Source organism: Labrus bergylta, chromosome 14, assembly GCF_963930695.1.
Source record: "Labrus bergylta chromosome 14, fLabBer1.1, whole genome shotgun sequence".
Lineage (NCBI taxonomy): Eukaryota > Metazoa > Chordata > Actinopteri > Labriformes > Labridae > Labrus > Labrus bergylta.
Genome location: NC_089208.1, coordinates 7,579,057 through 7,605,869, shown reverse-complemented (window position 1 = coordinate 7,605,869; position 26,813 = coordinate 7,579,057). Strand labels below are relative to the sequence as shown.

The following is a 26,813-nucleotide window of genomic DNA, read 5'->3' as shown; positions in this document are numbered from 1 at the left end:
TGATGAATACCGGTACTGAGCTGACCTGCTCCGAGGGCCCTGCAGCCGAAATAAGTGGCTAATCTCCAGAACTATTTCCAGATGCAAAAGTAGCATGCCAGCCGCCCACCACCGCAGCTGTGGACCGATGTGTTAAAGTGCTGGGGCTGCAGAATGAACCTGAGATCGGCACTGGAACTTGGCTCCTGGCTCAAGCTCATAGCTCCATACCAAAGCAAAAGCAACCTTCCTTATCGAAGGTGAAGGAATTTAAGCACTTTACCAGGATCCACCAGCATACTTGTAAAAATCAGCCTTTTAAATGTACGGTCCTTAACAAACTTCATTAAATAAAAGAAACAGGTGTTCAGTGGTATTCAGCCTATAGGATATTATTTATGTGATATTCACGTTATAGGAGGTAAAGCTTGCGCACATCTATTTGATCAGTCTTTTTTTCACCTTCACAGCATCACAAAAATCCTGCCTCAAAATAATGCAGACTAATTAGTCTGTGCCTTTGTTACCTCTTGGTTGAACTATGGCAATTTCCTTTTTTTCAGGCTGCCCCAAGCAGCATCCTCCAGTTAAGAAATATGAAGCTCATGTGAAATGCTGCAGTTTGTCGAGGGTCTGCTTGACATTGGCTGCAGATGCACCAAAAGTCACATACACATGCGCTTAAAAAAAGTCAGTTTTTTGAGCAGAAATTAAAATGTTTACAGGCTGGTACAATGAAATATCATAAAAGACACTTACATCCCTCAGTGGGTGCTGGATCCAAAAACATAAATAGATAAGCAAAAGATCTGCACACCAAGAAGCTACTGTTTGAAGGATTTATTGATAAGTGACGTTTCAAGCCAACATGCTCTTCCTCAGACTTGAAAGTGTATTTTGTGAGTCGCCATCTTAGATCAGTGGTTCTCAAACTATGGTAGTGGTACGCAAGGGAATCTCCACAATATAAAAAAAAAACGTTCAGCATAAAACGACAATTTTGTTGTTGTTGTTGTTGTTGTGGGCTGCTCTTATCTTATCTGTCTTATATCTATTAGGTTTGTATTTATATCAGATGTGTTTTCCCTCTAAATTCATTTAGTTTTTTGCAATAACTTTAATCTAGTCAATTCCTGCTTGCACGCGCACAGACATAAACACCAGGAGTACGCCTCACGTTTTGAAAAGTTCCACTCGATATTCCGTTATAGTTCAGTACTGACTCAACAGTTGTAGGCCTACATTAACAGATATTCTGTTATTTATTGGAGTTCAGCACAGAATCGGCTGCAATCAGCTGTACATTTAAATTTTTAAAACAGAGCCAGGAGAAGCTTCCGTTTTGATGCATTCTCGCTCTCTCTCTCTCTCTCTCTCTCTCTCTCTCTCTCTCTCTCTCTCTCAGCAACTTTATGAATAAATGAAAAATTAAATAAGAACAGGTCGGAAATATACATGGGCCCAGGTATCGTCTTTGTGTGGGAAACACTGGAGACTAAATATTTTCAAACAGGTTGTTGGTATAAAGTTGTCATTTTTATTGTTCAGCACTTTTGTTTTTTATTTGGGCAAATGTCAGCGTTTAAGTGCCAGTTCCAGTGCTTAAATGTGTCTGTGGAAGGGGGGAGTGATGTCAGGGGAGCCGTGAGGAGGTGTCAGTGCTCTCTGTGAGCAAACTGTGGCGAAGTGTTTTCCCAGTGAATCCCAGAGTACATCCAAACACATGGCGAGTCATCAGTGCAGTGATCGTCCGTGAATCTTGAGAGAAAAAAAAGGCCAAAGAGCGGCAGGCAGGCAGGACTGAAAGCTACACACAGAGGTATGAGCATGGAATCAATCTGCGAGCAACAGAGGCTGGTTTTGTTTTTCTGTTAGTCTTGTTCCCTCTCTCTTTTTGCAAGCCCAACACAGTCCCAGCAGATGGCTGCAAAAGTAAAAAAAAAAGTATTGTATTGTATGAGTCTGCTCAATGTGACTGCCTGTTAAAATGAAGTTTTCCCTCGCTACTGTTACTTTGAGCATACAGCTGTTTGTTAAATGTCTGTTTAGCTCTGCCGTAGGGCCCTCTGTTTTTTATATATTTTGTTCAGCTTTTCTTACCAGGAATTCTGTTCTTTCATGCATAAAAATAAACCAAACATGCACATAGGTAAACGCCCATGTTAAACCACCACAGACCCTCCTTTCTTCTCTCTTAAAACAGAACCCACAGGAGCAGTCTTAGTTTTGGTAGCTGTTTTAGTCTTTAGTCTATATTAAAACCCTCACAAAGAACATATTGCTGCACTACATACCATTTTAGCCCAGAAGCGCCACAGGTAATGTTAGTTGTTAATGCAGATTACTGCACCAGCTTGTGCTCTATCTGTTTCTCTGCTCCAGCCATGCACCCTCCTTCTGCTCTCTTCCTGTCAGCGCGCCCACACCTCTCTTGTCTCCTGCTTGTATTTTGATGGACAAAAAGATGAACAGTGGGGGGAAATATCATGGATTTTGAATGTTCGACAGGACACCACAAACATTCTAGTCAACGTCTCGTCTTTGTCATGAAGAAAAACAGTATTTGAAGAGCATTTATTGTCAAATTGTTGTTAACAAAATTAACAAGGCACAGTGTGGAATTGAAAGCACACTGTGGATCAGTTGTAGAGGGGGTAGGCTCTCAACTGGAGGGTCAGGGGTTTGATCCCCAACTTCTGCAGCCACATTGTCAAAGTGTTCTGCAGGACACTTAACCACAAATTGCTCCTGCTGCTTTGTGATTGTGTGAATGTCTAAGAATAGAATAATACTGTTGGCTGGTTGGGCAATTTATGTAGCAGCCCCTGCCAGTGTATTAACTAGGTGTAAATGTGACAACCAATGTAAAAAGTGCTATGATTTCTATCTAGTTAGCTGTCTATGCATGTATCTTGGTCTTTGTAAGTAAAGCTACCTGCACGGGTTTGTGGGAGAAACGTTTTTGTAGGGGGGTAAGGGTGTGTGTTAGTTTGTTAAAAAAATATCTTTAAGTTTGACCTTTGACGTTTCATTAACAGGACATTTTATTCAGAGCTACCGTTACATTTCCTGTCTGTGTCAGATGCTCTCTCTCTCTCTCACACACACATGCACACACACACACACACACACACACACACACACACACACACACACACACACACACACACAGTTCTAGTTTGGCTCAGTTGTGTCCATCCAGCAGGACATACAAGCCCACACAGTTGATCAGCGTCCAAAGAGAGGAAGAAGAGATAAACGGGAAACAATGTGCAGCTATCATCCTCAGTCTCTGGGTAAATCAAGCCTGGTCTGCACAGCCAGTATCACTGTGAGCAGCTGTGCTTGGTGAACTGATACCCCCACTGGATCTTATGTACCCTCTTTGTAGTGTGGGGGACTTTGAAAACTGACTGTAGGTGAAATGAATCCATCCATTCACATATATTCACATATATGTATTTGTTTATTGTGCCCCCTGTTTACTTAAAGTATTCCCGTATTGAGTATTCTTTTGTTTCGATGATAGATCGCCACAGATTGGTTAGCAATAGTTATAAGCAATCATGTTTATCTAGCTTTTGATAAATCCTTACCCCCCCCCATCGCAAAACTCAACCTCTGTAGAAGTTGAACTCCCAGCTCCTTTCAGATACAGCCTTCTGCGATTTTATTTTCTCCTGGATTCATACATTTCTTCTCATTAACAGTACTGATTACATTTCTGATATCTGATATGAGAGTCACTAAAAGCATACCTTAGGGTATAACTCATTTCATATTCTGCCAACTTAACCAAGCAGCACAAAGCGGAAAAAAGCAGACTCATTGACTCTTTCCTCGGCCTGGATCCCAAATATGCCTCAAACCCCTGAGCTGTAATGTACTGTACAAGGAACACTTGAGCCTGCAAGCTGAAATTCACCTGCTCTTAGCCAAACAAGAAGCGTACTGTGTATGCATTCACCTGAAACTGAAGTTTATTTGGACTCATCAAAGCCCCAGGCCTGGATGGCTACTCGTTTGAATTTTTCAAAAAACATTGTGACAAACTGGCCCCACCGTTTGGGCATGTACAATGAATCTACTGAACATGGTGCACTACCACCTATTCTCAATCAAGCTTCAATCTCTCTCTTACTTAACAAGGAAAAGGGACTCCACTGCTTAATGTAGATGTCAAAAAGCTAGCAAAGGTGTCGACAGGGCACCTAGAGAAGATCCTTCCAAATATTGTTTCAGTGGAACAGATAAGGTTTATAAGAGGTCAATATTTTTTCTTGAAAATAAGTACTCTTATGAATATATCTACTTGGGTCAAAACTCAAACATTCTCAAGCTGTGGTATCTTTAGAGCCAAAATGGATATATCCGTTTGCTGTTCTTAAAGAAATTGGCATGTTTATGCACTAATAGAGCTCTATCTGATTAGTTTTGTTTTGTCAAGCAGGACTAATTTGGATTGTCCTTTAAGGCCCCTTTTATTTGCTTTATTAATATTGTCCCTTTCAATAGTATTGTGTTCCTCACCTCTTTTGCATGGAATTTGCAGAGATGGCATAGAGCATTGACTATTGCTATATGAAGACGACTTGCTTCTGTTTATTACAAACCCTTCTATTCCTATTTTTATTTAAATTCTACTTGGCTCTTTCCCTCGCTAAAAGCTCAATTAACAGAAAAGCAAATTTTTTCCCCATTGATCAAAGTATTTTACAGCTACAGCAGTCCAACATCCCATTTCACCTTTGCAAGTCAGGGTTCATCTTGGGGTCAACATAACACGGAGAGAAACTCTCATTGAAGAAAACCTGCTCCCAACCAGGTTATGTTCACAGACTCATCTACCATAGCAACTGACTCAGAGACAAAGTTATCTCTCTTTCTAGACCGGGCTCAAGTTTCCTCATTTTCTCTGGTTTAAGTGACCTCCCTTTCTGAAACGGAAAATCCAGGGTTTCTCTCAATTCAGGGTTAACTGACTCAATGTTTACACTAACCCTGCTCTCTGAAACGGGCCTCAGGGTACACAGCATAGCTTTTTCCCCTTGTTGTTACATACATCTTTGTAGCTCTGCTTTGAATTTTAATATGTGATGCAGAGAATTAATTAATCTTGAACCTCCTTTTTCTCCATAGTTTTGCTGGGTGTGCTGACGACATGTGCCCAGACAGAGATGAAGAGGGTCGTTGGAGACAACGCCACACTACCCTGCCACCATCAGTTCTGGGCGGGGGATGACCCCACTCTGGATATTGAGTGGCTGTTTCTCAAACCAACCAATAGGCAGAGGGTGGTAAGTGTTTGTCAATGTAGCAGGGGGAATGAATCAATGTAACTGATGCCACATACAGCACTTGTAATTTGCAATGTCTTCTACAAGAAAGGCCTTTAAGACACAAAAAACAGCAAATACATAAATAATCACAATTAAAATAATAACAAATCAATGTAAACATACAAAAAGCACAATATCATACATGACTTGCTTGTGGGGATATTGTTTAAGTCTCACTTTACAATGATCTCAGTCAGGATCCAGTTTGAGTTTAAATCAATCAATCAATAAAACTTTATTGGTGCATTTTTCATACAGGTATGTGCACACAAAGTGTGTTACATAAAAATTAATCAAACAACAACAACATGTATGTTAAACATAGTGTAGGAGGACTGCTAAAAATAAAGGAGTGATATTCAAAAGATGTGTACTCACCAAATAAAATGTCTTTAAAACCATGTGATGCTAAAAGAATTGTGGCTGTACCCCCAACTCTTTTACCTTTTCTAAAAGAATATGAAAAATCATAATTTGGAGGATTTGGGGGGAATCAGCAGGAGGTGCACTTGCACTTTCCCTTCCTTGACCTGTTCACGTTTAGATTTTTTGTGTTTTTTGTGGGGAGAAGGAAGAGGGGCTTAACCTTTTTCCTTCTTCCCCCTGCCCTAAACCTACTGTTCCCCTTTGTTACATCATGTCATGTCTTCTTTCTGTTGTTAAATGTACGTAAAGCAAAAAATAAAATTTGATTGGCTTCAAACTTCAAGTGCATCCTATGTTTACTCACTTCAAAATCATTTTGTAAATATGTAAATATAACCTACTGCTGCATTCTTGGTTAATAGATATGAAGCTAATATCGTACTTACATTGCTAGCTATGATTATTGTTAGCTAGGAGTATACCCATTTAACATTGTATCTTCCCAGCAAGCATTGGAAGACATTTAAGTGACGTCTTTGGGAAGACATTGAATAAACGTTTATCTTCAAACAGGATTTTAAGAGGAAATCTGCTTCTGTCACAAGAATCATCACAAAGATCTCATATTTATAGTGCCTAAAATTACTGTATAAGTTTATAACAGTAATCTACGCTGGAGTAGACCTGGTTTTGTACTCATAACTCCCTGCAGTCAAGTCTAATGCTTCCCACCATCAGCCACTACCACGTCAGTACAACTCCAGTCCTGTCAGGTGTAAAATTACATTGTCAGCATCCGAAAAATGAAATGCGTTGAACTGACACCTTTGCATGGACGGGATTTAATCCACTACTGCAAAATGACTTTGGTCGTTAAACGTTCCAAACTCCTCAAAATATAATGGATGGCTTGATGTATTTTCTATTCTGTGTTGATGATTCCAATTAGGTAACACTTTATATTAAGATGCTTGTAATAACAATAAATAATAGGTAATAAGTCACTTATAAGACCTGATTAGATTCTTATTAACACAAATAAGTCTGTATAACTGTTAATAGAGGCATACTTAACACATTTATTATGTCTTATAAGATGCTTATAGGCTCTTATTAGAAACTTATTAACAGTTTATATACCCTCATAAACAGCAATATCATTCCGGCTGCAGTATGAGATTAAAGTTATCCCAGGAAAGGATCCAATTCGAGTTTATAACAGTTTAATCAATCAATAAATCTTACATTGCGTCAATTCATGACACATTTTATCTCAAAACACTACAAAAAGAGTAGGTCTAGACTGTACTCTTTGTTATACAAACAACAATTCCCAAAATGTTGGGAGGTTGTTTCAAATGTGAATAAAAACAGAATAAGAGGGGCGCTGGTGGGGCAGTGGTTGGTGCACACCCCATGTACAGAGGCAGTAGTCCTCCAAGCAGGCAGCCCGGGTTCGAATCCAACCTGTGGCTCCTTTCCCACATGCAATTCCCCACTCTCTCTCACCCTGCTTTCCGAATCTATCCACTGTCCTTTCTGTCCAATAAAAGCCCAAAAATAAATCTTAAAAAAAAAGAAAGTGTGGTGTGTCGATGTGGTTGATGGAGAGATGATTTCTAATTTTTAGTGACTACACACTGTGGTGTATCCAGCAGGTTAAAAAGGCGGCATCAAAAGCTATGGTTTATCCTTCAATTCTATGACATCTGCACCATGCAGCATAAATGCAATATTATACTCAATATACAGAACCTGGACCTAAACCAGAACAAGAGACTGCTGTGCCAATAACGGAGATTTTATGAAATACATAAATAAAATACTTTTCTTCATTCAAATAGTTTTGGCAGGAAGTGGTAAGTGATCTGAATGCAGGTCATTATGAAGTAAAGATGGACGTGATATTCAGTTTTTACATGAATCGAAGAGGAATAACCAAAGAGCCAGTGTGGGGCTGTCATGAAGAGAGTTGTGTAAAGAGAGAAGAAACTCTCTTCCCATCCTCATCACAAACTGTTTTCACCCTGTTTCACCTCTCCCATCAGGTGATCACCTACTTTGCTGGGCGGGTTTTTGACCCAAATGAAGCGGAGCGTGGTCGTGTCGCCTTTGCTGGAGAGTACTTAAAAGGGGATGCGTCCTTGCTGATCAGTGACTTGTCTTTGACTGACTCAGGAGAGTACAGCTGCAAAGTTAAGAATGGTGCACAATACCACTGGAGCACCATCAGCCTCATTGTCCTGGGTAAGTGGCACAAATGGTGCTTTCACACTTGCACGAAACTCCTGAACCGTTGCTACCATCATGCATCTTCTCCGCTATATATCCATCAATATTTGGAACTTGTTAACGTGTCAAACTTCTCATTATAGCGATTTCGAGTTGATCTTTGTCCATTGTGTGTATGTGTGTGATAATTCTCTCAACAGTTAAGCCGTCCAAGCCGCGATGTTGGATGGAGGGGAAGCTGTTGGAGGGCGGCGATGTTAGGATGAGCTGCAAGTCTGCTGATGGCTCTGACCCCGTCCTCTATAAATGGGAGAGGCTCATGGACAAGGGCAAGTATGTTGGCAAGCTGCCTCCACTGGCACTCTTAGGTGAGTCTTTTCACACTCTGTGTCTTAAAAACCATGACTTTAACTCATGTATCAACTTGATACAAATACAATTCTACATAAAAAAACAAAGGACAGCTGTCTGTTTCACCTCATCAGCTCTGTTAGCAGAAAGCTCAGGGTTGTCATTCTGCTGAAGGTGGACTCAGATACACTTCAACAAATACCGGACTGTGTGCTTGAATAAATGCTCTGACATTATTATTGCTTGTTTGACTCTGAGAAAAACAGATTCTTGATGCTGATAGGATTTTTTGTAACACAGTGTTCTCACTGAACCAGTGTTCTTTATTTCAAGCACTGCTGACTCAGACTTAGACTCAGACTGGAGCTTTTTACTGCATTCAGACCCGGAAGAACTTTTTTCATTGATAAAGCCTGTGTAATTGTTTTTGTAAGTTTTTTATGAGGCCCAAATTTGTAATTCAGCTTCCAGTGAAGGCTGACACATGCTAACGGGCTAATGGGCCCGTTCACTGCACACATGGAAACATAAATAATTACTGATAACACATTTTGTAATCATTTAAAGTAAGCATTTGAAGAAGAAATTTATACATTGACACAAATAAATCACCTGGTAAGCTTGTACTGAATATGTAATGTGAATGTAATGATACTGAAACTGAAGCCCATCTTGGAACTTGGCTTGGACTCAACCTTGACGACTCAGACTTGGACTTCAACTCAACTCAGATTCAGGCAATGGGGCCTCAACTCAGCCTCAACTCGGATTATTCTTTGGTGACTCTGACTCAATTCGGTCTTGATTATTGGGGACTTGAGACTTGACTCAGACTCAACGTTTGGAAACTCTGGGCTGAACACCTTATTTTACATATACAATCTTAAACTCTGTCAAAAAAGTCTGTTTTAAACTTTAGTAAAGCTTGGACACCTCTAAAACGTGTGAAGCTCTGAGCAACTGATGTGTTTTTTCTGTTATCCCCTATTTCAAATATTGAACTCAAATCGAATCACATCTATTTGGAACCACACTTAAAGACCAGATTTCAGTTTCATATCCCGTTTTCTCTTCGCTTGTACTCTCAGATCTTAAGAACCCGGAGATTGTAACTTTGAGGAATTTGACCAAAGACAGCACAGGAGTCTATAAGTGCACAGCCAGCAATGATGTTGGCGAGGAGAGCTGCACGCTGGAGGTCAAGATGCACTGTGAGTGGAAAACTTTGACTAATCAATGAAACTTATTTTGTTCCAACTTCTTGCTAACACCAGTATCTCACCAACAAATGACTTTCACACAAGCAGCCTAAGTCCTACAGTGAAACAATCACTGCTAACTTCAATTACTTTGCAGCATCAGTCGTTTCATCTGTATTCCTTGAACTAACCACTAGTTGGAATGACTAGAGTTAGACTGACTACATGATTGCAAGATAACATGATTATAAGACCTTTTTTGAATTTTTTCATTTCAGAATTGGTTATCTTCAAAGGGTTTTATGTTGCCAAATGTAGAATAGAAACACTAAATGTGTGTTATGAAGAATAAATAAGTTAATGATTTACATTACCATCATTTCTATGGCCAAACAATTAATCCACAAATATGAAGACCACAACACTGAACTCTAAGAAAACACTGAAATGTGTTAAGCTAATTTCTGACAAGAATTCTGACTGTTGATGATCTGATGAAGTTTTATCTGGTGTATAATTCCCAGACATCAAAAACGATCTGTGCCTTCCCAAATTAAAAGAGACGCTATAAAAATAACACAATTGGCAGAGCAGTGTAACTTCAGTGATAAAGAACAACCTGCAGGTTGAAGACCCATGTGAGTCAATTTGTCAGAAGAAAATATGATTTAATTTAGCATTTTTTCATTTTTCTTTATTTCTATTTTGTACTCAATTTGTAAATTTGATATTTAGTTGGATTGTTTTCTCTGATGAAACCAACGCTGAATGAATGTTTGCACATTTTGCTTTTTTTTTCTAAGCGTTTTTATATCCCAAAAAATATCCAAAATGACACAAAATGAAGTTGGATAATACGATGTATGTTTTTATTTGTTCACCAAAACTGGTTTCAGGCACAGCATTTATTGTATGACAATAATTGAAATTTTCTTAATGTTTGTAATCCCTTTTTATGGTTTTATTAATGATCCTGTAGTTACCTTTAGCTTAAAATGGTGCCTTCTGATACAAGTTGTTAGGTCTCTTGTCTTGTCTGAACTTCTTTGATGTACAACCATACCACCACAACATTGTAATGTAGCATTTATTGGTACACAAATGATACCCTATTTTAAGTGATCATTAATTATAATTATTTGATCTTAGACTATCATTGTGAAACAGATACAATATTGTGTGTGTGTGTGTGTGTGTGTGTGTGTGTGTGTGTGTGTGTGTGTGTGTGTGTGTGTGTGTGTGTGTGTGTGTGTGTGTGTGTGTGTGTGTGTGTGTGTGTGTGTGTGTGTGTGTGTGTAGATGTCAGGGGAATGGGTGTGGTTGCAGGGGCAGTTGTTGGTGTCTCCTTTGGAGTCCTCCTCATAATCCTAATCATCTGGTTGGTGTTCCGCAAAAAGGAAATGAAGAAATATGAAGAGGAGGAGACCCCAAATGAAATCAGGTACATGATGAGAAATGTTCTCTGCTATCCTTGACCAGACTTGGGATCAGGACCTCAGTCCAAACTCTTACTTATGATTACATAGAACACACTTATTTGCTTTGTTTGACCTAAGTAACTTGATATGAATAAAGCAACAAACAACAACTACAATGAATAAGATAGACTTATATCTGCAATGTAAGTTTTGCAGATGACAGCCAAGTGGGGGTTCCCAGTCTCTGGCAACCTTATTTTGGGGGTTCATGAGCTGCAAAGTTAAAGAACCCCTGCCCGAAATGACTGCTTAATGTTCTGCTACTACTTCTGTCACAGTCACTGACAGTGCAGGATGCTGGGGGTTAGACCGCATCACTAATGAAGCCAAGCTAAGCAAAGTTATGAATACTAACCTTGAGATTTTGAATGTAGCTGCAGTGTCTTCTATGCTGTTTTAGAAAAGAGTGATTTGATTAAACTTCAGTTCTCTCTGAAATTAACCACATGTTCCTTTCAGGGAGGATGCTGAGGCTCCTAAAGCCAAACTGATGAAGCCCAATTCCCTCTCCTCATCCCGCTCAGGCAGCTCTCGCTCAGGCACCTCCTCCACCCAGTCCATGGTGCACAACATGGGGCCCCGGGGCACAAGACCATGTATCCCTGCTGTGGCCACCCTCAAGGAAAACTGCCAAGCCTCCACCTTCCCTCAGACTCCACCTGCCTACCATCAGACTGTTCCCAAGACTCCTGAACCCCGTTGCACACCCACCCCCACAGCTACTTCCAACTCCAAGCCCAGCACTCCACCTAAACTGGGTCCTGGGAACCTGACCCGTATGGGGGCTACTCCTGTCATGATCCCAGCCCAAACCAAGGCCTTCCAGACTGTGTAGATAAGAAGGAATCATCCAGAAGACAAGGCAGCCTCAGGAAAGTGCCACCAGTTTAAGATCCAGTTATATAATGGAAATTCATTCTCACCGTACACAGGCTGATGGAGACCTACAGCAGTTTATGCTAAGTTTACAGGAGCAAACTTCCTCTGCTGTTATATATCGACACATTGTCTCCTGAGCAACATCTGGACCAAGGTGGTGTTTTCTGGGAATCAGTGTCGACTAAAGGGAAGCAGAGATGACTGTGTGAAGCAGGTAGTGGGTGGAGCAGATGAAGTGGACGGAGTGAGAGGTTAGAGAAGTTCTTTAGGTAAAAAGACGTATAGCGCACGTCAACAACAGTATGTTTTTAACAACCTTAGACACTTTCTTCATACACATTAAACACCCTGCACCTGAACTGCTGACTGGACTTACACTGTACCATGTTGGAGTACATAAAAGGATGAATGCCTCTGATTGTATAAACAGACTTCTCACACCCATACACACCTCTTTCACACTGTTACATGTATCTCTGCTTCCTCCGTGCCCACGTGTGCTCATATGTAGACGAGCCGACTTTTTTTTCTTCAGTAGTTGACTGGATTCATTCAGCAAATGTTAATTCTGTCCACACCCGAGGAGTCCTGGCTTGGAGAGAAGTTAGAGCATGACAGACATTTTTGGATATTTGAATTGCCAGTTGAGGAGTGCTGATCATTTTGTAGATTGTTACAGGGTTTAGATGAGACCCTACTGAGAAAGTGCCACATCATGACGGTTTACATTGGTTTAGTTTCTTTTTGTCTTCTTATTATTCAGTCCACCACTCAAGTAAAGAGAAACTGTATGAATGTGATGCTAAACCATGTGATTTTCTTTTCCTCAGCAGTTTGATATGACTGAATTATTTGTCAACACTTTAGAACTTAAGTAATGTTCCCTTCGACTTTCTCTGGTCACATGCATGCCACACATACCTGCATGTGTGATAATCACACAAGTACATTGCTATTAAATCTGAATCAATTCTCCTTCACAGAGAGCATTACATTTACAGTATGTCTTTGATGCTCTGAGGGGATGAAGTCTACACCAGCAACGGCCATCTGACAGAGATGCTTTTGCTCTACCAGCACTTCATATACAACAGCTTCATGTGGTCCTACATGTTATAACTTGATGACCTAGGTTCTCCTGTAGTGTCAGATATTCACCTGCAGGGCTCCAATTAGCAATTATAGTAACCAATTGAGTTAGTAATTATACATATGCAACGTCCTGCTATACTCTACAAATGAAGAAATCTAGTGGACAATAATAATAAAGAAACTTCAAGGTACCTTTCAAAACAATGCTGTCAAGATAGTGATACCAAAATAGTAACTCCCACTTTGGCCGGGAATACACTGTATGATTGTAAAAATGTTGTGGTGGAATGTCGTCTCACACTGTTCGAGCCGATCGTTTACAACACACAGCCAAAGCTCTCGATTTATTTCTTCACACTGGACAGTCAGATTGTCAACCATGACCTGAGCTCACACTGAACGTGTAAAATTAGGGCAGAGCATTTATTGTAAATAAAGTTTTATTTGAAAACTCCCACAGACAGGAGTTGAAGCCAGATCGATGTGTATTTTAGTTGTGTCATATGCGCGACTCAAATATAGACACCGCCAAAAACATTCTCACTCTCTCTCACACACTCAGCGTTAAACACAAGCTAGCTAGCGAGCTAAATCATAGCAAATATTCCCTGGCAGCTGGAGGTCCGCATCCTGTTAAAATCAACATTTCTCTTGTTTATATCTTTAGTGATAGAAGGGGGAAGATGCATCAAACGGGCATGTCTGCTGTTGCCATGGAACTTTTAGATGCTGTCTGCCATTTTGCAGAGGAGCAATCCGGAAAAAAGCCCCTGAAGTACGGCTATTGGATTCTGCTCTCGCACTGTGTGTGTATTAAGCAGCAACCTCTGGTGAAAAATGAAGCCAATGCAAAAGTCCAAAAAAACTGCAATTGCTCAAACTTCCACTTAAGGTTGACTGCAAAAATCCCAGAAGTCATATACCCATTCTAAAATGCCAATTTTACAGTAGAAACAAACATGATAACAGCCTGGTACAAACGACGATAGTGCATTTATTTTTTGTCACACACTGAAGATGAGGCAAAACAGCTGATCTAACTGCAAGCGGGCACGTTGTTGTTGTTTGTAAGCAGGGTTAAGGCCTGCCTCAGCTGTATCTCTTTGCCTGTTATTAGGTTGACTGAAAGTTATGTTGAGATAGTATTTTCAACATGGCCAAATAATTCCCCTTCAGTAACCAATGGTTGACGTCACTGAGACTACATCCATGTTTTATATTACCTATGGAGTGTTTGCAGTCATACAACTATCATTTCAAACATGCCAGAAATTCATCCGACTGGTCGACGGGCATCTGATCTAACTGTAACCGGCACTCATACCCCTCTGTACACTGCACACAGTCCAACTTCAAAATCAGTGGTATGAAACTTTGGGCCGAAATGTCGGTGAATTTATCATACAGTGTATGCCCGGCTTCAGAGTTTAAAAACAAAATAATCTAGACTACAATAAGAAATAAGAAATATTCATCAAGAATGTTATATAAATAACTTGGAAGTGGACTTATTGAAGTCAACAATGACTGATTGTGTTATGTCAGTGTTGAACTCCAAGGTCCTGGATGTCAGTTCTGTGTTTGAAAAATCTATCAGCCCTGACCAAAACCCTCAGTGGGCGTTCCCACGCTTCACACTACATCGCCTGACGTTCTTTCTTGATCTAATCAAGAAAATAAGCAACAAGATAAAGCTAGAAATAATGTAGTCACACAAAATGAAGTCATATTTTGTGCAGTGTTTATTTGAAATGGACGTGTCATAATATTTGTCTGTCTGCTTAACTTCATTTGAACTTCAGTTGTGACCCGACTCTTTTGAAATCAGGTTTTCTTTTTCCCACAAAACGTTCTGCATTTCTTTATTCAAGATGAAAGCTTTTTTCTGTCTCCCTGTTGCAATCCTGCTCATTGAATTATTCTATTTTGTATGTCACCCTGACGTGTTTACTTACAGGGATATGCTTTTTCAGACACTCCTGATGAACAGAGCGCACTCTCACATTACCATGCCGTCATTTTCTTGATTACAAATCACAACCATGTCGCAAAGTTCACCTCAGATTCTAAACTCTAGATTCATTTATAAGAAGAACATAACAGCCAAACAGCTGCTTTTGGTTGGCCAGCATTTCAGGGGTCAGAAGAAGGATGGCTTTGAATTTCTCTCTTTTTCATTCTTGAAAAAAACAAATTGCCAAGATAAGAAAACACCTGACTAAAACAACCTCTGATTTCCCTACAATATCCTGTTATAATGAAAGCCATCAGACATCCAACTGAAGAGATGTCAATGTCTTATGGTGCACACATGCAAAACTTCTGAAAACTTATTCAAGCAATATTTCCTGCCAGCCCTCTAATACATTTTCTGCATGAAGTCGGAGAGCTAAATGCCACGTAAATATTGCGGCAAATTCACTTCAAGCAAACAGAAGGGGCCTGATGACATTTTTATCCCGTGACCAGCGCCCAGCCATAGACTGTATGCACGTTTCCGGTGTGATCTCTGTGCACATAATGAAACTGTTCATTACGGTTTCTGTTCAGTATGTTCCATGCTCTTCAGTTTATACTGTTAAAATGTCAAACTTAAAAAGTTGTCATTATATTGTCAAGCTGTTTGCTTTTTCTGGCCCCTCTGCTTCATTCTTTTGACACCATGTACTGCCTCTCGAGGCCGCCATCCGACAGGGATAGCCTGCTGTGAGGTGCAAGTATGAACAAGCAGGCCAGGATGATTTCAGGAGCAGCCTGTCTGAATTTTTCTTAAAATTTTTAAGGAGTGCATCTGTGAATATGGCTTTATTCAGAAATATTTCACTATTCCACTGTAGATTGTTGGTATCAAACATGTCCAGACAACCATCACTGAGCCAGTTTTACTGTTTGCCCTTTCTTCTAGCTAACAAGGCAAATATCTTGATTCATGTCCATACTATCTCCAAACACCATCATCACAATGACGGTGCAGCCTGAGGCTCAACCTGCACTCAGAACAAGGTTTAAAGACATCCATAGACTCATATCCCCAATAAAGGCTGAGTATTGATGATTGCATGCATGTTACAGATATTAAACCATAGGAAGGATTTTGTCCATAATTGCCTCAAAAGTTATATTATAAAGATATGATATTTATATAAATAAAATGTAAAGGTCTTATAAGTCAGACAGTTAAGTCAAATGTATGATAATTTGGTTTCATTTTGATTTCTTAATGGTATGCTTTTAAAACAAAGTACTTTGTACTCTCTGTCTCTTCTTTTTGTAAATATAAGCTTTTCTTCACTTAAAAAGTATGGCAACAACATGGTGCCAAAATGAACTGTTTTTTATTTTTCATGATTTTGTGTCAGACTTTAATTTTGAAGGGAGTTGTGTATAGCCCTCTGCTTGAGTTAAAGAAATGTATATTTTACAGAATATCAAAAACATGTTTTTATTTCTTTGTTCATTTTTTAAAAATATAATGTTGAATGGAGAAACAGAAAGCTCCTGTGATTATTCCTCATACAAGCTCACTGAGTCTTTGCCTTAAAGTCTGGTACACACCAAACAGACAACCAAGGACAAGCTGCAAACCAACTGCTGAGTCATGTTCTGTCCGTCGCTGCCGGGCCAAAAAGTTGCACTGTTCACACTTAACTGATAGCAGTCTAGTGCCAATTAGTTTGTGCATCCATGTTTTATTATGTGAGGCAGTACCACTCCATGCCAGCAGGCAGCGGCAGTCTGATATTTTTCATACTACGTGGAAAACCAACGTTTTTACACTCCTTTAAAGAGGACATATTACCCCTCTTTTCCACCTTTTCAAACAGTCCCCTGTGGTCTAAATGAAACATCTGCTGTGCTTTGTTCAAAATATAACGTGAATCAAGCACAGGAGAAGGTTTGTGACCCTGTATAAACCAGCTCTCTCAGAACGCTCTGTTTTGGATGAGCCTGTAGTATATGATGTGCCAAGATTTTCAAATCTTGTAGTGTGAGCACGTTTGAGATTCTGGAGAAGACTATCTGTTAGGATTCTCCGAAAGTGTGTGATGCTGCCCGAATTCAAAATGGGGAAGGATTGTAAAACTCCTGCATAGGGCTGGGAATCTATGGGTGTCTCATGATTTGTCCCAGTTTCAATTCTTGAGGTCATGATTTAATTCAGAATCTATTTTCGATTCAAAATGATGCTGGATATATGGATCCATGGATTCAAAGTCTATTTTTGAATTAGTACATACTTCACTTTCTACTCCAGTTATCAATAAGAATCTCGTTTTTTACATAAATCGATTTTCTCACCTCTACTCCTGCAGTGTGAGCCAGGCTTTATGGACCATTGTAAAACAGCAACTTGAGCAGTATTCCATCCAAATTCCACTTTCAAAAAACCCAACAATTTATAGTTTTAAGACAGAGATAAAATGTAGAAACAGTTTAAAGGTTAATGACAACCAAATACTCATTAAACAACCATTTAAAGTGAAGCAACTTTATCAGGTCAAGTAAATAAATGAGCAATAAGTGAACTCTCTAAAATTAAAACGTGAAATCTAGATAATCAAGTGGAAGCAAGGTGACGCAGTAAAACTGACTGTAATGAAATTCTTCTCATTTTAATGATATATGCCATTCATTTATTACAAAGTCTGTAATAAATGAGATACATTTTTTTAATCGATTGACTATGGTGGCCAGTAGTTGCAGAGTCAGCAACGGCTGAAACAACGTACATTTAGAAAAATTTGCAGCATATTCAGCAACGCTGCACATTGAAAAGCAAACTCACGAAACAAATACAATGGCTGAAACCTGCTGCAAAAGAAAAAAACACTGCGAAAAGGCCAAGCCACTGCATTAACATCAAATGTGCTGCAAGAACAAAGTCAAAAACACACATATTCAGAACACAACTGCCAATATAGAAACGCTACAAGTGCTCCAGGCCTGTAGGGGCGGTCTGTGGAACCGTTTATTTGCGGGAGAGAGTGAGAGAGAACTGACAGTTTTGTTTATCTAGGAAAATTGCATCATTGATCGACACAAAACAACAAATTACAAAACAAAAGCTTCTAATGCCTTTCGTTTTAATATTTTTTTTCCTGTAGCTGCAGCCAACGTTATTCTGGACCCTTGCGGACTGATTCCAAAACACAAGCAGGCGGTGAAATGCACCCTCAATTGCGCTGCACAGCAAACAGCATATCTGTGCACCGGTGCTGGTTGCTAGTATTTAAATGTAACATTAAGCAGTCATTTCAAACACCCACAATTCATAAACACCCGCTGTTACAGTTAAGAAAAAATATCTGCTGTGACTATGTGGTGACCTCGCAGACAGAAGGATATCACACGTGAACCGCCATACCCTAATCAGGTGCGACGTCATTCTGTGGGAAACACTGAACAGTACTGTTTATTGGGTTCCAAAATGCCATGGTCATTGTTCACTGTTTATGGTCCCTTAAGTGTACGCCACTTGCTTGGCCTTTTGTGCTTTTTTATTATGTGTAGGATTATATGAGATAGTTGGTCTTGTGTGGTAGAGAGGAGGGGAACCTCAGCATATTCTGATTAAAGGCAGGGTTTGTAATTATCAAAAACTAGCATGATTTTGAAAGTAGCATTCCCTCAGTGCAACGTCTACACCCACCCCCTCCCCTCTGTGCTCCCTCAAAAGCCCCGCCCCTCACTTACGAGTACTAGCACCGTTGCTCAGGAAGTGGACCTAAGCTCATCGCTCCAGTGTGTAGAAACTACCTCATCTGATGTCATCATTCAGTGGTAAGTAAACATTATACTTTATGATAATACATGTGTAGTACTTTTTCTGGTAACAACAGTTAAGACAACGGGATTATACCTGCCTCTGCTTTGTTTTGTTGCAATTCAAAATAGGAACCTTATCTGTCTACACTCTGCAAATAACTGCTTTTTTCCCATTTCATGTCTTTGTCACAGACTCCAGATAGCTTCAACACACAGCACAAATCAGTGCAAAGTGGGACTTCCATCTATTCTAACTGGTACCAAAAACAGCTGCTTTCACATGGCACTCAGCATCTCATTAATACACAGGGTAACCGTTATCCACATAAGAGACACAGCAGGCTTTCAGCTGTAATGTAAACACATCTGTGACAATACAGGGCGCTAAAGGAAACTGCTGTTATTGACATAGTAGTGTAAACGAGCTTTCTGGGTTCCTCGGACCTGATACACTTGTTAAGGAAAACAATAAAAAAACACATAGACGGGGAGCTTCCACTTTATTCAACACACATGTACAGCCAGCCGGATAACAACAGCCTTGATACCCTTAGAGAGCGCAGACCTAGCTGAGCGGAGAGCAGTCATATCCCCGGCCCTGAAGGCTGCATCTCGGTCATCACAATATCTGTGGAGATAAAAGGCAATCACACATAGCAGTATTCTCTAGCCCAATCCAGGTGGCGATAATCATCTCGTGACTGTTCGCTAACGTCAGATAAACAACAAACAAAAAAGAAGAAGAAAACACAAGAAAACACACGAACAGTGGCAACAAGTTTACTACAAGCTACTACTTTATTGTCCCTGAGGGGCAATTTGGTTTGCAATAGAGGTCCATACAGTCAATACATCCTTAAAAAACAGCACAATGACATAAATGCATACATATAAGACATAGAAATTGTTGTTGCTGCAGTAACAACTAATGGAGATCCAATTTGAATCAAATTAAATGAAAAATCACAAAGTTGATACATCGCTCCCGAATGCACAAATTGTATTTTGTTGTATAGGCCATTAACCAGATCAAATCAGGTGTTGTTATGTTATTTATTTCAGAGAAATATGTATTCATTTCTATGTTGCTCTTTATTTTGCTTCATTTTTGTTTGTTTAACGTTTAATAACTGCAGGCTTTACCTACTATCAAGTCTATCACTATAAGCTCTCACTAGAAACTTGTGTTCTAGACCAGGGGTTCCCAAACTTTTCAGCCTACAACACCCAATATATTGGCGTTAGAGACTGGGGACCCCCATTGTCCCTAGAGGTGGTTTAAACATTTCTCGTTGCCCACACTATTAGGTATATCCAAACACTGGCATTAAAACACAACAGCCTAAACACTGTAATATTATTTTTGTAATTTATGTTAAGAAACTCTTGAAGCAGAACACAAATAACCTTTTGAACTACGTTTTTGTATATATTTTCACAATAAGGGGTCAAATTATTTTTATATATTTTTTTAAAGGAATCTGGCGACCTCCGTCTCAGTGTCTCGCGACCCCCGAGGGGGTCCCACCCCCCACTTTGGGAACCACTTATCAACAATTTGTTAATATTAATGCCTTATAAAGATTTATCACTTTCGTGTTTTTAGATGGTTTTAATTTGAGTAAGTTGGTTTTAAACACAGGTCTCCCCCTGGGCTGTGTTTTATCTCCTATTCTCTTCTCGGTTTACACTAACATCTCCTGTAACAGTGAAGGAACTGCACTTTTTAAGTATACAGATGACGTGGCCCTGGTGGCTCACCTGACTGACACCACTGCCCTGAACCCATACCAGATGGCAGTGAGGAAGTGAGGCAGATGAGGAAACTAAGGACTTTTCATGTCAGCAAACATATTTTAATTCTGGTTAATCGAGCTCTTATTCAATCCATCATGTCTTTTAATCCTGGTTCAACTCCCTCATCGCCAAACACAAAACAAAACTGTACCGCATAGTTAATGTCCAGTGATAATTGTTTTTGATGCTGCATGAAGACAACACAGGTTGTCCACATTAGACAGGAAACAGGTTAAAATAAGTATTTAGGCAAATCATGAAACAAGAGTAACAGCTCAATATCAGGAAATTGTCCTTCCTGTTTAGGACAGAAAATACACACATCTACTGTCTTTAATGAAATTGTACATGTATTTACGGGTGTTATAGAATTACGGGTGTTATTTAACGGTTGAATAGAATTAGCAGTCTTGGCAGTGTATAAAAGCTGCAAACAAACACTCAGCTCAGCACTGGGTCATGACACTGTCTGACTGCATGACTTTTAGTGAACCAGCTGACTGACAGAAATAAAAAGGACCAAAAAGATCTAAAGTTGGAGAATAGACTTTTTGACAGGTCTGTGCCTGATCCAGCAGACATGTCACTGACAAATACTTCCAAGCATTTTACATTTAAATCACTTGAGTTTAAATACCATTTACTCTTTGTTTCCTGCAATAGCAACTTTCGACCACTTGAGAGCAGCATTAGCTCCACAATTAATAGTTACATTTGAGTGTGATTCCAAACAAGCAGAAGGCAGAACTATCAGAAGCACAAGTTATAGAAGCTTTGAGAACAGAGCTGCACCCTGCATACACCTACAGCTGAATAACAGCCACCTCAGACAGGGAAAACACTTTTTCTCCTGCAGTGAATAACATAGAACTTCACATGTGGAAGACTTGAACATATCTGGTTTGGGCTCTCTTTCAATATCTGGCTGGATACCATCAATATATTGAACAAATGTTGCTCTCATCTTGTGTTCAAGATGAGAGTAAATATCAAGAATTAAAATATGCCTTTCTGTCTAATCCATGATTCTCAAACGTGTAAATGTAAGCTGATGGCAGCCAACATGTTATCAACAGTCATAATTAAGATGGAAACAGTTGTTCAGCTTTGAGACGTTAAATGATGAAACCTGGAGCATAACAGTTAGACACAAGAACAACATTTGAGCGTCACTGCAAAGTGGCAGCTGTGGGCTCTAGTGTGTATATTATTTCTTTATCACCCTCAATGAGATGGTGAACCCACTAAGGTGCAAAATGTGGCCACATTTGTTGGATTTCCCTTTTAATCAAAAATTTCTATCTAGGATTTACACATTGCTGTTTGTTTAATTAACCCTCTGGGATCACTCTGGACATTTTTGTCTCAAACGGTGACATTTTTACCTTTATTTGGCAATCATTTGGACTGTTATTGCATATAACATGATTTTTGGTAAAGTGTTTTTCTTGATACATTTTGAAATTCCTATTTCACAAATTTTTCATTTGTGCTTTTTTCTGTGTCTTTGAAGTAGACGGAGAATATGTGAGCTTGACCCAGCTTGATTTTATTGTAAAACTAGTCCTTTGATAATGTCTCTTTAGCACTCTGCCATACATGCACTCCTACAAGGAGACGTGGGCCTCTGCTCTCTGGCTGCAGAAAACAAAAACAAAGGTTAGTGTGTTTATGCACCTGGTCAGAGCCATAGTTATGCATGTGTGTAGCTTGGCTGGCCATTTAAATCCTGTGACAAGCAACAAGCAAGATGAAGAGGCACATCTGTGGAACAAGCCAGGGACATGGTCACGCAGCCCTTAACTGCAAGCAGGCTGCAGGCTGCAATTCAATCCACATTCCTGCTGCCAGGGCCCATGCGTTATGCCATCAACCAAAATTCATGATGTGGAATCCTGCTTTGATTTATTTTTTACTGCCTGAGATTCTCCAATTTATTGTTGACATGAGAAACCTGCAGGGGAACCAATCAGTGGTAAACTGGAGTGATGTTGATGCCACAGATGTTCGACAGATATCGGGCTCTTTCATTTGGCTGGAGTATACACGTCCACGGGTGAATCCACCCACAGCCTTCTGGGCCACCATGAACAACACCAAATTCAGGTTGATCAACTCCACCCTCTGATTTTATGACAGGACGACCAGAGTTTCCTGTTACAAAGAGGACAAGCTTGCCCCAATCGGCTCTATCTGGGGGAGGTGGATACATCGCACTTTGATGCTTTTCAGCCCCGGGATAGATGTGTGTGTTCATGAGTAGCGTGTCTCTTTCATGTAGGCCACTGCAAATTGTGTCTGTATATGCCAAGCAAGCCAGCTAAGGATGGGCGAAAAACCACAGATGTTGCCACATCTTGTGCCTGGAGGTGCCAGGGGAACACAGGGAAAGCTGACAGCAGTGCTGCAGAGATTGGACAGGGAATAAGGGTCATCCTGGTGATAAAGAAGGAGACAGAGGGGCTCCATGGATCACTGTCACATGTGACAATTATTTTTTACATCTTATTCACTTGTGCGGGAGTTTCTAGAAAGGAGCACACACAAACTCGTACACTCACGCGTTTTTCTTCAGTCTCTTGTTTCAAAATGAAGAACAAGAGAACTTTCTGAATCTAAAAAAAGCATAAAATAAATCCAATAATCCATGTAGGCCCATTTTTGATATTGGTAATTTATTTTCTCCTTTTTGGATTAGTTATCAAAAGAAAAGCTCTTACGTTTTACGAAAAACTGTCATGATTTGGTCTTATTTAGTTTTGTATTATGTATATTTTTCAGAGTTTAGATTTTCTTGTTTTAGTTTTTCTTATTCTTCACTAGTGTTGCTTGTTTCCCTTGTTAATGTTTCATAGTTTAGTCTTCAGTGTTTCCTGTTTTATTTTGTCATTTCTTATTCTTGTGTCTCTTCTGTTTGCCTCCCGTCTTGATTGCCCTGATTGTCTTCACCTGTGTTGTTAGTCTCACCTGTGTCTGATTACCCCTGTCTATTAAGTCTCAGTGTTCCTTCCCTCTTGTTATCAGTTCATTGTTACATTTTGCCCCTGCCAGACTGCTGCTTAACAGTCTTTCCAGTATTTTTCGTCGTGGCTCCTTGTTTCACCTTATGGACTTTGTTTATATAGTTTAAGTTTGTTTTGCCTTTTTTGTTTAAATACAATACTGACAATAAAAACGCTGCACAGCCGTCCTGTCTCTATGACAACAGTATGACACTGTATGACCAACACTGCTCCAGTTTCTTTTTTTATTGTATGTATGATATTTAAGGTTTTTTTTTCCGTTCAGTATGAGCATCATAGAGGATGCTTGCCCTCCTATTTTGTCTAGCCATGGAGCAAGGAGGATATGGGTACAGGGCATGATCTGTAGAACACAAAATACAGGGAATATCATACATTTATGAAAAGAGTGCTACTATCGTCAACAGTGCCTTTATACAAAGTTGAAAGATTTTCAACTCAAAGCGCCCGAGGCAGACGCCAAAAAAAAAAGGTTGAGGGCTCAGAAAAAAGGCACTGGTGCTGAGAAAAAACCGCCAAGCTTTGCTGTTGTGCTATTCACCTCTAACAGCTGATGCTTTTAGTCATAATGCCGTAGTTCACTGAAACCCCAATCAATCATTGTTTTTCAACAGTGAGCGCAGCTGCCTTTCTCCGGATCATGCCACCAGTGCCACTACGCTCTGCTCTGTTTCAGATACGCTGCAAGTCTATTTTTGACGGAGCCCCCTTTTTTTTTGCAAGTCAATTGCAAAAAAAGTATTGTTATTAAAAATTTAATTTAAAAAAATGTATGATTGAAAATGTCACACACCTCAGCACCCTCAGCACTAACAGCCACACACAGAGCCAAGTTAGACAGTAAATCTGTGCCTGTTAAGCTTACACTTTGAAATAATCATGGCAACAATTCCAGCTTTTTATGAACACACAAGTTGAATTGCATACAAATAATGTATAGATGTCATGATTTTAATTCTGGATTAAAAGGGGAAAACAATTACAAAATGTGTGGAGACAGTGTGGAGAAGTTAAGCTGGATGAGGGTGAAACTGGTGAGCCTGGATGAGGTGCTCCGCTGGCTCACTACAGGGACAATTCTATTGTTGAGACAGGCAAGTTTTCAGAAACAATTTCTTTGATGGTGGACAGATGGACTACATTACAACACTCAATAAGTCAAAAGTAGAACTCAGACAAAAACAGTCTGTTGTTACCCATAATATTCACTCTTAATTATAACAAGATACAGCAAGCTGAGGCTTGTTCAATATGAAGACCCTGATTAAGAGTCGATCCCGTCTCCATTTGTATAGTCTACCGCACCACACCCTTTCTATTGTGGAGATTATTTTAAGGTATCATCCTTTGTTTATCCTTAGGGGAATTTCCACCATCACGTTTCATGCTTTCCTTAGGTTTACTGTTCTCTTGCAACATTTTGATCTATAGACATCCACATCTGAACATGACAGTGTCTCAGCATGGCCTACTTAAAAATGAAATATACATGCCTGAACCATTGAGATAAACAGTTGGCAAAAAAGTCAATATATTCAGGTTGAAATTTTCTAAAAGCAATTTATATTTACCCTTATTGTAGACTTAATCTGAGGAAATAAAAGATAGAAAGAAGTCGGAGTATAAGAGCAGAAGCAGTGCTGCGTTACCGTCACTGCTATGAGATATTAACATAGATGGAAAAGAGAAAAGAGCTTCTCAACACAAGGTTGTAGTTGAAAAATATACCAATTACTGCACAAACATATAAGTATAAATTCTCCTCTCCAACCAGCTTGTTTTATTAAAGGACCATTATGATAAAATGTAATGCAACAGCACATTTTGAATGTAATTTGGAATTTGAATTTAGAAATATATATAATATGAAGTATTTCATAACCAAACCATATAGCTAAACTAAAATGTTATCTAATTTCAAACAAGGCCAGCAGGTGGATTATTGCTCTTCAGTAAAAACACAAGCAAGGAAAGATCTAAAAGATCTAATCTTTCCAGTCATCATTTAGACAGAATGGTCTTGAAGCAGAACTGGCCTCTTAAATGTGGTCAGGGATTCCCTTCATTTCCTTCAGGTTTATAGTCAACATTAACGGGGCTTTCGGCATAATCCGCATTTTGTCCTGACTCGTCCGTCTCCATCATCCAATTTGAGCATCAGCAGAATTTTTTATTTTTCTCTTCGATCTACCTGTGTTCCTGACAGTCATGTGGTACACATAAGCCAATCAACTGGCCTGTGTCATACAGAAACGTAAACCACTGATATCTATATACAGGTATACGTGATGATTGTCCTCAGAATGTCTTTTTTCCTCTGCTGCTTTACGAAATGAGGTCATAGAATTAACACAACTCTAACCTGAGCTGTCACCCAGTAGTACGACAGACAGTCAGACATGCCCAAAACAAGTCTTCTCATCACAACCAGCCTATGCCTTGATGGCCATGGTATGCCACCTTCCGAAAGCAATTCTGTGTTCTTACAATCATTGACCGATTTTCCAAAATGTCACATTTACATCGACTTGTGGTTTTTGACCAAGGCCCTCAGTTTGCATCTCATTTCTGAAAGGAGTTTTGCAACTTGATCGGTGCCAAAGCCAGCCTCTCCTCTGGCTTCCTCCCCAAGGCTAATGGCCAAAAAGTGCATTACAACCAGGAGCTGAGGACAGGGCTGCGCTGTATGGTGTCTCAAAATCTATCTCTCTGGAGCAGAGAGCTAATAGTACCACCTGCTCAGGCTCTTGTGTGCCATTGCCACCTTACCTGGAGGAAGGCTCAGGCTGTGCTGTTTCGGACTTCTGGCCGCTACAGAAAAGCTGCCAGCAAGCATTGCAGCCCAGCCCCTCACGTGTGGGACAGAAGATGTGGCTGTCCACTCAGGATCTTCCCCTCCGAGGCGAATCTTGCAAACTTGCACCCAAGTTTATTGGACCCTTTTCCATCTCCAAGGTAATCAACCCAGTGGCAGTTCAGTTGCAGCTCCCCAAGAACTTGAGGATGCATCCCACCTTCCTGGATATACATAGTCTAATGAAAACACAATTTACACAAACAAGATGACTTCAGATGAAGACTTTTAACATCTCTTTAACAAACAGACAGTTATCACAGTACACATTCACAGTAGCACTGATTATTGCATTTGCCTCATGCTCTTAAGTTGACATGAGTTATGACAGATGTTTTATAAATGAGCAGTGTTGTCACTGTTCTAGTCCAAGCAGCTGATTCTGAGACATAGGCCTATGAAAAGGTTTGCTGTTCTGAGTGAGCTGAGCTGTTATAGCCATGCGTTACTCAAGCAGA

The 26,813-nt window shown here is 39.8% G+C and overlaps 1 protein-coding gene across 1 annotated transcript in view; it reads left to right on the top strand.

Moving 5' to 3' along the window:
• The window catches only part of LOC109995269 (CXADR-like membrane protein), a 61,441-nt gene extending 45,044 nt beyond the window's left edge, over window positions 1-16,397 (top strand). Inside the window, exons 2-7 of the mRNA XM_020648939.3 lie at window positions 5,119-5,276; window positions 7,733-7,931; window positions 8,117-8,284; window positions 9,356-9,478; window positions 10,766-10,907; window positions 11,404-16,397. Coding sequence (XP_020504595.1) covers window positions 5,119-5,276; window positions 7,733-7,931; window positions 8,117-8,284; window positions 9,356-9,478; window positions 10,766-10,907; window positions 11,404-11,779 — 1,166 coding nt within the window. The 3' untranslated portion in view covers window positions 11,780-16,397. The remainder of the gene's footprint in view (window positions 1-5,118; window positions 5,277-7,732; window positions 7,932-8,116; window positions 8,285-9,355; window positions 9,479-10,765; window positions 10,908-11,403) is intronic.
• The last annotated feature ends 10,416 nt before the right edge of the window (window positions 16,398-26,813 follow it).